The sequence below is a fragment of the Schistocerca cancellata genome, chromosome 11 (genome assembly GCF_023864275.1).
Source record: "Schistocerca cancellata isolate TAMUIC-IGC-003103 chromosome 11, iqSchCanc2.1, whole genome shotgun sequence".
NCBI lineage: Eukaryota > Metazoa > Arthropoda > Insecta > Orthoptera > Acrididae > Schistocerca > Schistocerca cancellata.
The window spans coordinates 19,898,344-19,912,421 of NC_064636.1; the positions used below are offsets into that span (position 1 = coordinate 19,898,344).

The window sequence follows — 14,078 nt, forward strand, 5'->3', positions numbered from 1 at the left end:
CTGTGTGCCGGACCGAGACTCGAACTCGGGACCTTTTGCCTTTCGCGGGGAAGTGCTCTACCAGGTTCGCGGGAGACCTTCTGTAACGTTTGGAAGGCAGGAGACGAGGTACTGGCGGAAGTAAAGCTGTGAGGACAGGGCGTGAGTCGTGCTTGGGTAGCTCAGACGGTAGAGCACTTGCCCGCGAAAGGCAAAAGGTCCCGAGTCAGTCTCGGTCCGGCACACAGTTTTAATCGGCCAGGAAGTTTCGTATCACTCCGCTGCAGAGTGAAAATCTCATTCTGCGTGAACATTATCGATGCCACCTGCATTCTTTCCCCCTCGACGTCTTCTCAGACAGAATAACTGCCCGTGTTACGTGGCCAGAACTGTGCTACAGTGGTTTGAAGAACGTGATAGTGAACTCGCGTTGTCTTGGCCACCAAAGTTGCTTGACCTGAACAGGATGGAACATATCTGGGATGCTATTTTTTTGCCAGCCCCGATTCCGTTAAACCACCAGCCTGTAGTTATTAGGCGTGTTACGCCATCGTATGCAGTCGACAAAGTTGAGTGTAGCGGGGCCAAAATCGTCTGAATTCTGTACCTCTGTAGCAGTAACGAGCCCACCGTCGGGCAGACAACTGGAACTCCCAGCTGTCGTCCGACCTTTGGTGGGCTCGTTACTGCTACAGAGGTACAGAATTCAGACGATTTTGGCCCCGCTACACTCGACTCTATCGGTTGCATGTGCTGGCGTAACGTGCTCAATAAGTTGTACTGTTTCCATTTTAGGATTCTGTCGGTCTTCGTCACGACGACAGATTACGCTCGGAGCCTGAAGATCACACTTTTTGGCCTCGAAACTGGTAGCACGTTTTTAATAACCGATGTTGGATTACAGTACAGCTTTTGGTTTCACTTATCATTATTAAAGAGCTATTAAGGAGACGGTGATAACATTTTGGATCCCGAGTGTGTGATTACGTTGCTACTCTCCCGATCACCGAAAAAACTTTGAGGCGAGTGGTTATCGTAGACAGAATTCATCTGTTTAAAGCAAGTTGGGAACAGACAGGGCGTGTTCCCTTTGAAAAAGAAGTGGCTGGTGAAACAATGCTGTGAAAAGAAACACTGCAAGTCTTTCTTACCGTGCTGTACTAGTCCCGAGAGGCAAATCGCGTAACGATACGAGGACAGACGACACAGTTACCAAAATCTGTCCGAGAAAACTGGAAAGTCTCAAAATGACAACCCACCCATTGTATGGAAGAAAGGAGAGAAATTAAAATGAAAGCTCTACACAAAGCATATACACTTTTACAGAGGAAAAAAATGCGTTCTGATGGTGCTTGGAGCATAATATTTACACCGAGCTAGGTGGCGCAGTGGTTAGCACACTGGACTTGCATTCGGGAGGATGACGGTTCAATCCCGCGTCTGGCCATCCTGATTTAGGTTTTCCGTGATTTCCCTAAATCGCTCCAGGCAATTGCCGGGATGGTTCCTTTGAATGGGCACGGCTGACTTCCTTCCCTAATCCGATGAGACCGATGACCTAGGTGTCTGGTCTCCTCCCCCAAACAACCCAACCCCAACCCCCAACGCCATAGTATTCACAAAAATACAGTAAAGGTATTTTACACATATGTGCTGTGTGACTGTCACCTCCATAAGAACAAGAGCATAAGAACAAGAGCAGAGGCCTAAAAGAGTGGTTCCCATGTTCACAGACGAGGCTTGCCCATCTTTTCCTTTCATCTCCTCCTCACAGCTAACATCCTAGCAGTGCCTGTAATACGCCAGTGTGTCATAAGCCAAATGTCTGATATCTGTACCTGTGTACTCATTAAGAGGCTCTCCCTAAATTCATCACACAGCTGCCACTCCTATCTATCAGCTGTAGGTGGGGAGGGGGGGGGGGCTTATATGGCCATAATGTGCTGTGGAGCCTGCACCTTGGAACACCCCCATTATGCCATCTATCAGGTTTTGTGTGATTTATCGAAGCCGCCAAACAGTTGATTACTACGAATAGATGACCGTGTGCTCAATGGATGAAAGGCCATCGGTTTTTCTGCTGTAGTTTCGAGGGTATTTCAACTGAGTGCGGCTGTTGTGAGACGGAATAGTTGACGATTGAAAGTTTTCCTATTATTGTAGGCCACAAAGGTTGCGATATACAAGCTGATATGTATTTCCACTTACACACAAATTCTGAGGCAGTTGCTACCTTCACCTTACACATCTAATTACGGTTATATCTTTTATTGGTTGCCGATTTTAAGTACTTCGTCACACGCAATGATGACGGTTAACATTCACAACAATCCTCACTGCAATCCACAGTTGTTGTTGCTGGCCGACACGGTTGACGTGAAAGACGTAATTCGGCACTTGTCACTTTTGGTTTTATATCACTCGCGAATCGGTATCGAAGAGGGTCAACCCCACGACAATAAGGGGACGTGCTCATTTGTCACATTCCGGTGAATTTACAATTTACTCCTCACTCGGCACATTCGCCATTGCCACCGTATTCGGCTCGACCGGCATTCTTGCCCGTCTTACTGCCGCTCACTTGACACTTGTCTCACTGCCTCCTGCAGCGCTCTACAATCGACTCCTGTCTGCTATCGACCTGGGTGTCGGGTACTAGTATATGTGCTCGTGGGATCCCAGATCCCTTACAACCTCTAATCTAAACTGTTTATGGCTTGTCTTGACACAATGTCAGTGTGTCCTGGACGAGAAGCACAGCTGCTAGAGGGCACTGTCTTTTGTTTCACTCTTCTATCCTTACTCTGTGACGTGCTACTTAGTGACAAGAGATTGACTATTTACACTCTAGTGCCAACTTCCATATTGCGATGTGTACAGCAGATGTAGCAGTATTCAAAAGAAAGCCAACAGATACAGTAACAACCCCTTTTCATACTTTGCAGCAGACTGTTCCAAAAAAAGTTTAAAAGACAGGAAATCATAGGAAACACAACAAGCAAAAATTAATAAATTACTCGTACTGTCATTCTCTTCGTATTGTTCACAATATACACACATCAAAAATTTTTTTGCCCACCTTGGTTCAGAGTGTTCTGGAACCTGTACAGAAAATTGGAATAGAGATCACCATAAACATCATTTCCACCCATTTTATTGCTCATGAAAACCACACATTGCATGTTGTACCATCGTACAGAGAGACCTTCAGAGCTGGTGGTCCAGACTGCTGTACACACCGGTACCTCTAATACCCAGTAGCACGTCCTCTTATATTGATGCATGCCTGTATTCGTCGTGGCTCACTATCCACAAGTTCATCAAGGCACTGTTGGTCCAGATTATTCCATTCCTCAATGACAATTTGACGTTGATCCGTCAGAGTGGTTGGTGGGTCACGTCGTCCATAAACAGCCCTTTTCAATCTATCCCAGCCTTGTTCGATAGGATTCGTGTCTGGAGAACATGTTGGCCACTCTTGTCGAGCGGTGTTGTTATCCTGAAGGAAGTCACTCACAAGATGTGCAGGACAGGGACGCGAATTTTTGTCCTCAAAGACGAATGCCTCGCCAATATGCTGCCGATATGGCTGCACTATCGGTTGGATGATGGCACTCGCGTATTGTACAGCCGCTACGGCGCCTTCCGTGACCACCAGCGGAGTACGTCAGCCCCACGTAATGCCACTCCAAAGCAGCAGGGAACCTCCACCTTCCTGCACTCGCTGGACAGAGTGTCTAAGGCATTCAGCCTGACCGGGTTGCTCCCACACACATCTGCGACGATTGTCTGGTTGAAGGTATATGTGACACTCATCAATGAGCAGAACGTGATGCCAATCCTGAGTGGTCCATTTGGCATGTTGTTGGGTCCATCTGTGCTGTGCCGTGCTGTGTGGCGTCGTGGTTGCAAAGATGGACCTTGCCACGGACGTCAGGAGTGAAGTTGCGCATTGTGCAGCCTATTGCACACAGTTTGTCGTAACACGACGTCCTGTGGCTGCACGAAAAGCGTAACTCAACACGGTGGCGTTGCTGTCAGGATTCCTCTGAGCCAGAATCCGTAGGTAGCTGTCATCCATTGCAGTAGTAGCCTTTCGGCGGCCTGAACGAGGCATGTCATCGACAGTTCTTGTCTCTCTTGTACCTCTTCCATGTCAAAACAATATCGCTTTGGTTAACTTACCTTGTTGAGAGCCCTTCCTGGCACAAAGTAACAAAGCAGACGTGATCGAACAACGGTATTGACCGTCTAGGCGCGGTTGAACTACAGACAACACGAGCCGTGTACCTCCTTCCTGGTGGAATGACTGGAACTGATCGGCTGTCGGACTCCCTCTGTCAAATAGGTGCTGCTCGTGCACGGTTGTTTACATCTGTGGGCAGGTTTAGTGACATCTCTGAACAGTCCAAGGAACTGTGTCTGTGATACAATATCCACAGTCAACGTCTATCTTCCCGAGTTCTGGGAACTGGGATGATGCAAAACTTCTTTTGATGTGTGTATAATTAAAATAGTTTAAATTTTGTAGATTTAAAAAATCTGAAAAAATTAACTATTTTTGTTTCTTTTTAATGGCAATTAGCTCTAATAACACAATATTGGTTAACACACTTCAGTTGGCAGTCTTCATAAACAGAGAATAGGTGTGAAACCTACAGCTTGTTGTTGAGGAGGAGGTCACTCTGTTCAGGAATACCCTGGGTGAGAGAGAGGTTCGAAAATGTCGTCATGTTACAGAGCATCTCGAGGAGGAATGTTTACATCAGAACCTATTAATGCGGGCCTAGTACGGACTAATGTATTTTGTGCAGAAGTAATGGCGATTCATGAAAGTCCATTTTATAGATGGTCATCTTCAAAAGTAGTATTTAAAAAAAATGAATGGCTGTGAAATTAAATTAAAGCTCTTGTAATACAACACAGTGAGGAGAAAGAAGATTCCAGTTAGTTACCACCCCCGATCGGGATTATCGTTAAGGCTGTGACTCGGCATACTTTCCTACACTTCCGAACACTGCAAGTGTGTAATATACTTGGCTGTGATCCAACATGCTGTCAATGAAAATCTCGCTTTCCACATTAACACTACGTTACGGGATCGATAACTTTGTGTACAGTCCTCGTTTTGTGCTTTATTCCGAGGCTAACTTTCGGTGGGAATCTGTATAAAAAATTATGTTAAAGGTTTTCGTAATGTTAAAGGAAACTTAAAATGCTGGGATTGTTGGTATGTGGAATGATTAATGATAGGAAAGGATTGAATTCAGAAAACCGGACTCCTGTCGGTACCAACAAACAAGCGGGAAAACGTAAAATTCAGGGACGTTATAACGTGGTTGAGCTGTGGCGGGTTTGCTGGCGTCGGATGTCAAATTCCTGGCACCACTAGCTGGATCTGTCGTGTGGTGTCCCCCTGTCGTGAGGCCACCAAGACCTCCGCTCGAGGTTGTCGACAGGGGACAGGGTGTGTTCCGGTGTGGAAGCGTGCCGGGCCCGTAACCCGGAGGCCGCGGATCGAAACCACGCTCTGCTATCGCTCCCCAACTCCACGCCACGACTCACCTCGTCCCACGTCGACCACCTCAAACGGAGATCTTACTGGCCTCGATCCAGAGGGACACGAAATGACAGATCGAGCTAGTGGCGTCAGGAAATCGAAAGGCGATGCCGGCAACCCCGCCACGGCTCGGAGGTTTTAATGTATATATTTAGTGAGGCAAACTCGACAGTGTACAGCCGACTTGCCGTTATTGAGAGTAGACACAGGGTCCAGATTTCGTGGGATTATGTTGGCTCAGGTTTCACCCTACTGTTGGTGCATCAGTGGCATAGACTTCTGAAGAGTTTGCAGAAATAATCCATTATGTTGTGGAGTGAGCAGTGCTACTCTGCAGTCGTGGCCAATTGCCCTCTGCGAAAGTTTCAGCCGCACTGTCCCCTGAGGGTCGTACAGCATGTGGATAGCTTTACGGCTTCATTTTTGAGATGAACACAATTTTTCAACATGTTGGACATAAATCTGCACACTGTTTTTGTACGAGCTAAACAGTCTTACGCTGAAACATAGTATTTCTTTGTCATTTCACTCATCGACAGACCTTCACGATAACAGTTTTACTGATAGGAAACGAGTGTAGGTAATGGGGTGAAAAAATCTATCAAGTTACAATAGTATGAAGTGATACCAGTGAGGAATGACTAACAATGCAGAAATCTGTTGTAATAAAAGTGTTGTGACTCGTGAAGATTTGTGTCAAATCAGGATTTTTCTGCTTTACTCAAGTGGTTGCTGTAAACATCAGGTTGTCTGAGCACACCACCAGAGCTGACTCTTGAACTTACACTGTCAGTGTACTTAATGTACTCGCATCTTCGTCGATTACATCACTGTTAGCGGTAAAGTAAAACGACATGACGTGAACGTATTATTGACCTTGAAGGAGACACTCTCAAAGCGAACATTTTTGTGCCATTTCTCACGGAAAATAGTACGGTCCCTTCCTTTTGAAGTAAAACACAGTGACTGGAATGAGCTGTCTCAAATTGTTGCAGAAGTGGCTTTTCCCACAACTTCAGGAGGAATCTGATGACTTCATTTTCCAGCAGGATGAAGCTCCACCACTCCGGCACAACATTGTACGTCATTTTCTCAATGACACACATAGGGTGCACGGGACCCCTGAGACCCTGCCCGGCTTTCTCGGCATCAAAGATCGCCAGGCGTGACCCCGTTTGATTTTTTTTTTTTTTTTCTTGTGAGGTTATTTGAAGGAATGTGTGTTCATCTCTCCTTTACCTCATGATGTAGAAGGAGTGAAGAACAGAGTAACAACCGCCATAACTTCCGTAAAAGCAGATACATTGCGTAAAATATATGACAAATGTAGCTATTGTCTAGATGTTGTTCGTGCTGCTGCTGCTGCTGCTGCTGCTGTCGACACGCAAAGCACTTGTAATGGCAAAGCTAGAATGTTTAAGATTTTGTATTTTGCAATTTATCCCAGGTATGAAGTATGTTTTTATTAATAAATGTGAGATTTTGAAATTGGGACATTCATTTTGAAACACTCTGTATATCCGACACTGTAGAGTAACTCAGAGTCCTGCATTGTATGTGCTAGTCTGGTGTTCCTATTTTGGAGCATCCTTATACTGAGGAGTGATCGAAGACATTTTTAAGATATAGCTGTTTGTTAACAAAATGAAGCTCCCTTATAATGTCCTCGGATAAATATCCACACAACTAAATACGACAGAAATGTCTCCCCTCCGATGTTGTCTTCGACATCCCAAAACGACCCCCAGAGGTGTAGTAAGCAGCGGCTCGAAGACCCGAGATGTTACTGGGCCGGTGCTTGGCATATGACGGCTGGTGTATTGCTGCTGAAGACAACTAGGAACTGGGCTGGGTCTTCCGGTGTGGAGCACCGAGATGAAATTGCAGGTACTGCCGACTATAGCACCGGGACCGAACTGCCGATGCGGCTGGAAGGAACTGTCGGTACGGCCGACTAGAGGCGTGAGGCACAGTCTAGGGGTGGCCTTAACAGCCAGTGCAGGCGGATATCAGCACGGCGCTGCGCGGGCGTGGCGTAGGAAAATATTGACCTGCCGACAGTGCCCTCTACTGCGACAGGCGCGGCGCCTGTCGGTGAGGTCGGTGCCCCCAGACGCTGTGGAGGCAACGTCTAACTCGGTGGTAAATGGCCCGGGCCACACCGGGAAAATATCTCAGTTTTGACGACAGCCATTTACGCACGTCCGTACGGCGGGGCAGCTGCCCACACGACCTGCTCGGTCTGCGGATGATTTGTCTACTGGGCGGATACAGTGAGATTTAAAACCGGTGGCTGGTAAAGTTTTCATCAGGCCTGATGCTGTGTTCAGATAGCATAATACTTCTGGCAACTGACGGTGAAAGCCAGGAAATTGGTTTTCGAGTCTCAGCCTGACACAAATTTTTATCAATCACGCTATATTCGTGCCTTCGATAAGTAATTAAGATACCAGATAACCTGCTAAAGCTTCGTCTTTTGTATTAATTTGTGGGCCACGTAGAGGGAACCCTTCTAGTCTCCCAGACCCCGTGTCTGGTTCGGGTTCTTTGACGATACCTTCGCAGACGGGCACTTTCTCCCGAACCTACTCCTCGGACGCATTTTCAGTGCCATATCCTGACACACCTCTATATGTCACAGCACTCCCAATCAGCTCAAACGAACAGTCCTCCTAATCGCCCAGTATCATCCAAGACTGGAGCAACCGAACCGCGTGCTTTGCGAGGACTTCCGCTATCTATCACCGAGCCCGGATACGAGGGGCAAAGATACGAGCGACATTGCCTCGCAGTCCTTCCCGACACTCCCGACCTACGTGACATCCTGGCCCGTCCCTGTGCCACACCCATTTCCGACCCCTTGCCGCACGGATTATATCTCTGTGGAAGACCTAGGTGCGAGACCTGTCTGATTAATCCGGCCTTCGGAACCTTCTCCTATCCCGTCATTGGCTTATCTGAGCCCATCAGAGGCTCTCACCTTTGGAAGCAGCCAGGTCATATACCAGAATTTCAGCACAGAATTTTACACGATCACTGGCCAACTGTCCACTCGAGTGAATGGCCACTGCCAAACTGTGGCATAGGCAGAGTTCACTGTCCAGTGTTGGAACATTCTACTGACCATAACGTGCTCGATTTCAATGGCTGCTTCACATCCTGTGCCAGATGGATGTCCTCCCTCCCCCGGAGCATCATCTTTTCTGAACGATACACGTGGAAGTATCCTTGCGACGTATCTTCATTCCTGTGCTTATCCTGGCCTTGATCTCCTATAACCCCGTGCACCCACTCTCTCTTCGCAACAGTCCCCCTTTGTCAGTCCTATCAACCCCTCCCAATTTAAATCGACAGTGATAAGTGCTGCACAAACTAGTCAACTCCAGTAACCTGTGTCACATGTCCTGTGCACCTTCTGGATCTCTCTCCTGCATTCTGGTCTCTCACGCCTGTTGGCTTTTTCTGAACTGTCAGCTGCCCTGACCTAATCCTCCCTTTCTCTGTCCTGCTTTTTTTCACTCTTCTCCCACCTCACCTGACAAAATGCACCCCTCACCTAGTCTACCTGCATTGTGTATTTAGCCAGTGTGCAAAATAAAAAGACCAAATGAAGTGATAATGAAATGGAAATGTGCACCTCTCCAACAAGGAAATGTCACCAACTAGCAAATAACAATTGTTGTCAATGGTGGTGGTGGTGGTGGTGGTGGTGACATGACATGACATGACATGACATGATATTTTGAGAATGTGTAAAAAGAGATATGGAGTCTGTTAAGGGGGGTAGGACTTGGAGCAGGAGAGGCACCGCAGGACATTTTAATTTCCACTGTCTATACTTTTACAAATACATTCATAAAACTTTGTCAGCATGACCAGGAAGGATTCAGGATTCACACTCATAGCAGAGGAAGTTCAAAGCATGACCAGGAAGGATTCAGGATTCACACTCATAGCAGAGGAAGTTCAAAAACATAACTAAACAATTTTTTTTTTTTTTTTTTTTAAATATGAAATTTCATCATTTTTTCACTTGGTAGTGGCTGCATTTGTTGCTGTAGGTACACGTTTCTTCATAATTAAGACAGATTCTCCGATGAATTTTGTACAGCATACAAACCGTACTTACAGGTGTATGAAACTCTAGAATTTCCCAAATCTGTTAAAATTCATTTTTCCATAGATTAAATAAATTCTAGAGTTTCATACACCTGTAAGTATGGTTTGTAAGATGTGCAAAATTCATCGAAGAATCTCTCTTACTTATGAAGAAAAATGTACCTGCAACAACAAATGCAGCCAACAGTAATTGAAAAAAAAAATCATGAAATTTCACATTTAAAAAATATTATTTTTTCGTATTTTTGAACTTCCACTGCTATGAGTGGGAAGCCTGAATCCTTCCTGGTCTTGCTGACAAAGTTTTATGAATTTATTTGTAAAAGTATAGACAGTACAAATTAAAATGTCCTGTGGTGCCTCTCCTTCTCAAAGTCGGCCCGTTTGACGTCCTACCCCCTTTAACATAATAAGCAGTTGATGTATTGCATTGTGAGTGGTTTACATAGTTTAACAGTTTACAATATACAGTGGAATCTTGTTAATACATTTTATAAGGACCACAGATTTTGAATGTCATTAACAGGAAAACATATTGCCGAAAAATACATAATTTGGTAATGATTTGATTTTTTTTTTTTCAGCAGTCAAAATGCGTAGTTAGAGTAGCACACGTGGGATAATATGCAACCGCATAACCACACTTTCGGGCGTCCTATATCAATAAGTTATAATTGTAAATGCGCCTTTGTGAGAATATGTTTGGAGCATCACACACAGAAATTCAAAATTGTGTATTAGTATACAAGAAGCAAAAATATTTTAAATATAGTGACTTTGGTGATATCCATGCACAATTAAGCCGTCAGCCCATCGGAATACAGGAACGTCACTTGACACGAGAGCATAGCCTTTAGGCTCCAGAATATGAACCTATATTTTAGGAGTGGATCTAAAAGACTTAGATATTTAATTTCCATTTGAGTCGGTTTTATTTTTAACAGACTTCGTGTGTGGATTTTTATCCAGTTATTGCCCCTCTATCTTCTTATCCACAGTGTATCAGTACACTGTTCGACACAAAAAAACAAAATCGTGCACGGAGAGTTAATCGAACACTGAATTCCAATATATGGCACACAAACAAAGAAAGACCAGCCACTGAATTGACTGTGGTTTATCATTTATGTTCGGCCACAACAACATTGCTCCTATCTACGATTGGCACTTGTCAATACGTTGTAAGTTGTCGGAGCTACTGCTGACCTATACGAGCTATAGCAGTGTATTGTACTTCTGCATGTAAATTGGTCATTTCTACTGTAACTTACGATGTGCACAGTTGCCAGCACTGAAAAACACCGTCAAATTTGAACGCGCTTAGTGGGGAGGGAAAACGTATAAAAAAGTTGTGTTAACATTGTTTAATGCAGTTGGAATTCAGACTTCCGAAAATGGACTTATTTTTTGGGAACACGTGGTAGTGAGGAACGTACTAATGAGATTCCACTGTACATTCTTTTCTGTTTTGATCCCTAGTGTCACGTAGGGATCTTGGCGAATAATAATCTACAACTTTAAGTATAGTTTTATTTGTTTGCTGTAAAGTCTCACTGAATTTGTGATCTGAAACCACTTCCATTTGTTTCAGGAGGCAGCCACCGAAGGACACTTTTCAGATATTACAGAGTAAGAGTTTTATTATTTTATTGACACATTTATTTTTGTAAGATTGCCCAGAAAGTAATGCACCGCATTTTTTTCTCCTCGGCCAAAAACAATGCTACAAATGTGAAACATTACGTATGTATTATTTGAAGTCTCCTGAATGAGCACGACAAGTTTCCGACAGATAGTGTAGCTGTAGTACAGTTTCAAAATGGCATCTGTAGGTGATGTACGTTACAAGCAATGTGCCGTCATTGAATTTCTCACTGCATAGGAAGAAACTGTGGGGTGTGAAACTTCCTGGCAGATTAAAACTGTGTGCCGGACCGAGACTCGAACTCGGGACCCTTTGCCTGACGCGGGCCAAGTGCAAGTTACGCAGGAGAGCTTCTGTAATGTTTGGAAGGTAGGAGACGAGGTACTGGCAGAAGTAAAGCTGTGAGGACGGGGCGTGAGACATGCTTTGGTAGCTCAGTTGGTAGAGCACTTGCCCACAAAAGGCACAGGTCCCGAGTTCGAGTCTCGGTCCGGCACGCAGTTTTAATCTGCCAGGAAGTTTCATATCGGCACACACTCCACTGCAGAGTGAAAATCTCATTCTGGACTGTGGGGTTTATTCACAAATACATGTGCAAAGTCTACAGAACATCTGCTGTCGACAGGAGTACAGTTAGTCGCTGGGCACGGAGGGTGAGGTTATCAGAAGGCAATTCGGTGGAGCTCCACGATTTGCGGCTGTTGGGGAGACCGTCCACAGCGGTCACACCTGATCTGGCCCCCTCAGAATTCCACTTGTTTGGGCCTTTAAAGGATGCCATTCATGCAAGACCTTTTGAGGTCGATGAGGAGGGAATTCACACAGTGAAGCACTGGCTCCGCCTCCAGGACGAGGATTGGTACCGACAGGGCATACACGCACTTGTTTAGCACTGGAGGAAGGCTGTAGAATGGGATGGAGATTACGTAGAAAAATAGGGTGTGTAGATAAAGCTCCATTCTTTCGTGTATGTAATTCTCATTATGTTCGATAAAGAATAGTTGAAGAAAAAAAAAATGTGGTGCATCACTTTCTTGGCAACCTTCATATCTGGCAGAGTTGGAGCCTTCATGCTTTCTTCCACATCTGTCCAGATCATCCAACAGAAATTCTCACCAGTTGCAAGGCAACAGTGAGGTAATTGCTGGGGTGGTTCCTGAACAAGGCCCATTTCTTCCCCATATGTCTGTGATTCAAACTTGTGCTTATATTCTAGTGACAATTGTTGTGAAGAGGTCATTGAACATTTATCTGCCCTCATTTTGAGATTCATTTTCCATATAACTTTACTTTGTGCACAGAAAATAAACATTCAGTCAAGGTAAAGATTCCAGAACCACAATTAACTTTCTGCTTAGCAAGCTTATCTCCATTTCTTGTGATCCGTTGCTTCCTCCTCCAGTTCGCCATGTTTGCATGTTGCCTTGCAGTCACCCAGGAGCCGAGTCCTTTTGTCTTCCTGCTTTTTTCCTTCCCTGTTACATATCCATAAGTAATGGTCTCTATGATCTTATTTTGCTACAAATACGCCTTAAGTCACTTTTTGTCTTTAATTTTCATAACTGCCATTTAACTACCTATCTTATACTAATCTTATTAGGATCCTTTAAAATGTCACTAAGTGCAACCAAACCAGTTACTGTTGTAGACCACTTATGTTTAGTTTCATTCTTTGATGTACCTGTTTAATGTATAACCATGCTTCTATCACAGATTTCTCAAAATTGAAATTACTATCAGGGCCAACAACATACCCCATAAACTGAAGTTCGTCAGTATTCACTTCACGAGTACCAGTTAACAAAATTATTCTCACACAAACAGTAACACACTAGACTTTGATGTAGTAACAAGAAAGCTCAATTTTATTCACAGAGGGTGACTTGCACAGATGTTTCCCTCAAGACAATGTGTGAGTAACTGCAAAATATCAGTTGAAATATACGAACCCAGATATCCATTAATAGGTAGCTCCACTCAATCTGTGACATTCCACAGGTTTTTGCTCCCACTCCCTCCAAACACTCGACAGTGCTGGTCTCTCACGCAGTGACCAGGGTACACGGACAAGTTGCTTACTATCTGTTATGGCTGGATGTCGACTGCTGTCTCTTTTGGAAGAGTCTTTAGAATGAGAGTTTTTACAGGTTACATCAGTACTCCACAAGCCACCTGATCGTGTGTGGGAGAGGTTACTTCTGGTACTTGTAACTTATCTTCCCCCCTTCCACTACCGCTTGGAAAGTATGATTATTGCTAAACCACTGTATTTGCTCTGAATTCTTGGATTTTCTTATCATGATCATGTAGTGAGAAGTATATGTGAGGAAGTAATATGTTGTCTGACTTGTATCCTCTCTCTCTCTTCTATCAGTCCTATCTGGTAGGGATCCTAGATTGACAAACAGAACTCAAGAATCAGTTTAACAAGCACCTTGTTAGCCACTTCCTTCGTGGTTGAGTTACATTCCCTTAAGATTCTTCCTATCGATCTGTCTGGCATCTGCTACCTGTTTGGTGTCTTCATTTTGCTTGAGGTTGCTCTGGATAGTTACTCCTAGATACTTTACGGTAGGTACTGTTTGCAGCAGTTTCTCATCAGTAGTGTAGTTCTAAAAGTTTATTTTTCCGATCTTCCCTGTAGGATACAACATAATGCTTCATGCACTATACAGGCTGAGCCATTTATCTTGACCACCCTAAATAACTGTTAGTCCAGATGAAAATTATAAAAAGTTTCGAGCAAATGTTCTTTACCCGACAGGGGGACATCAA

General features: G+C 44.5%; 1 protein-coding gene across 1 annotated transcript in view; it reads left to right on the forward strand.

The window, feature by feature from the left end:
- The window catches only part of LOC126108839 (uncharacterized), a 220,226-nt gene that overhangs the window by 167,702 nt on the left and 38,446 nt on the right, over positions 1 to 14,078 (forward strand). Inside the window, exon 11 of the mRNA XM_049914202.1 lies at positions 11,250 to 11,287. Coding sequence (XP_049770159.1) covers positions 11,250 to 11,287 — 38 coding nt within the window. The remainder of the gene's footprint in view (positions 1 to 11,249; positions 11,288 to 14,078) is intronic.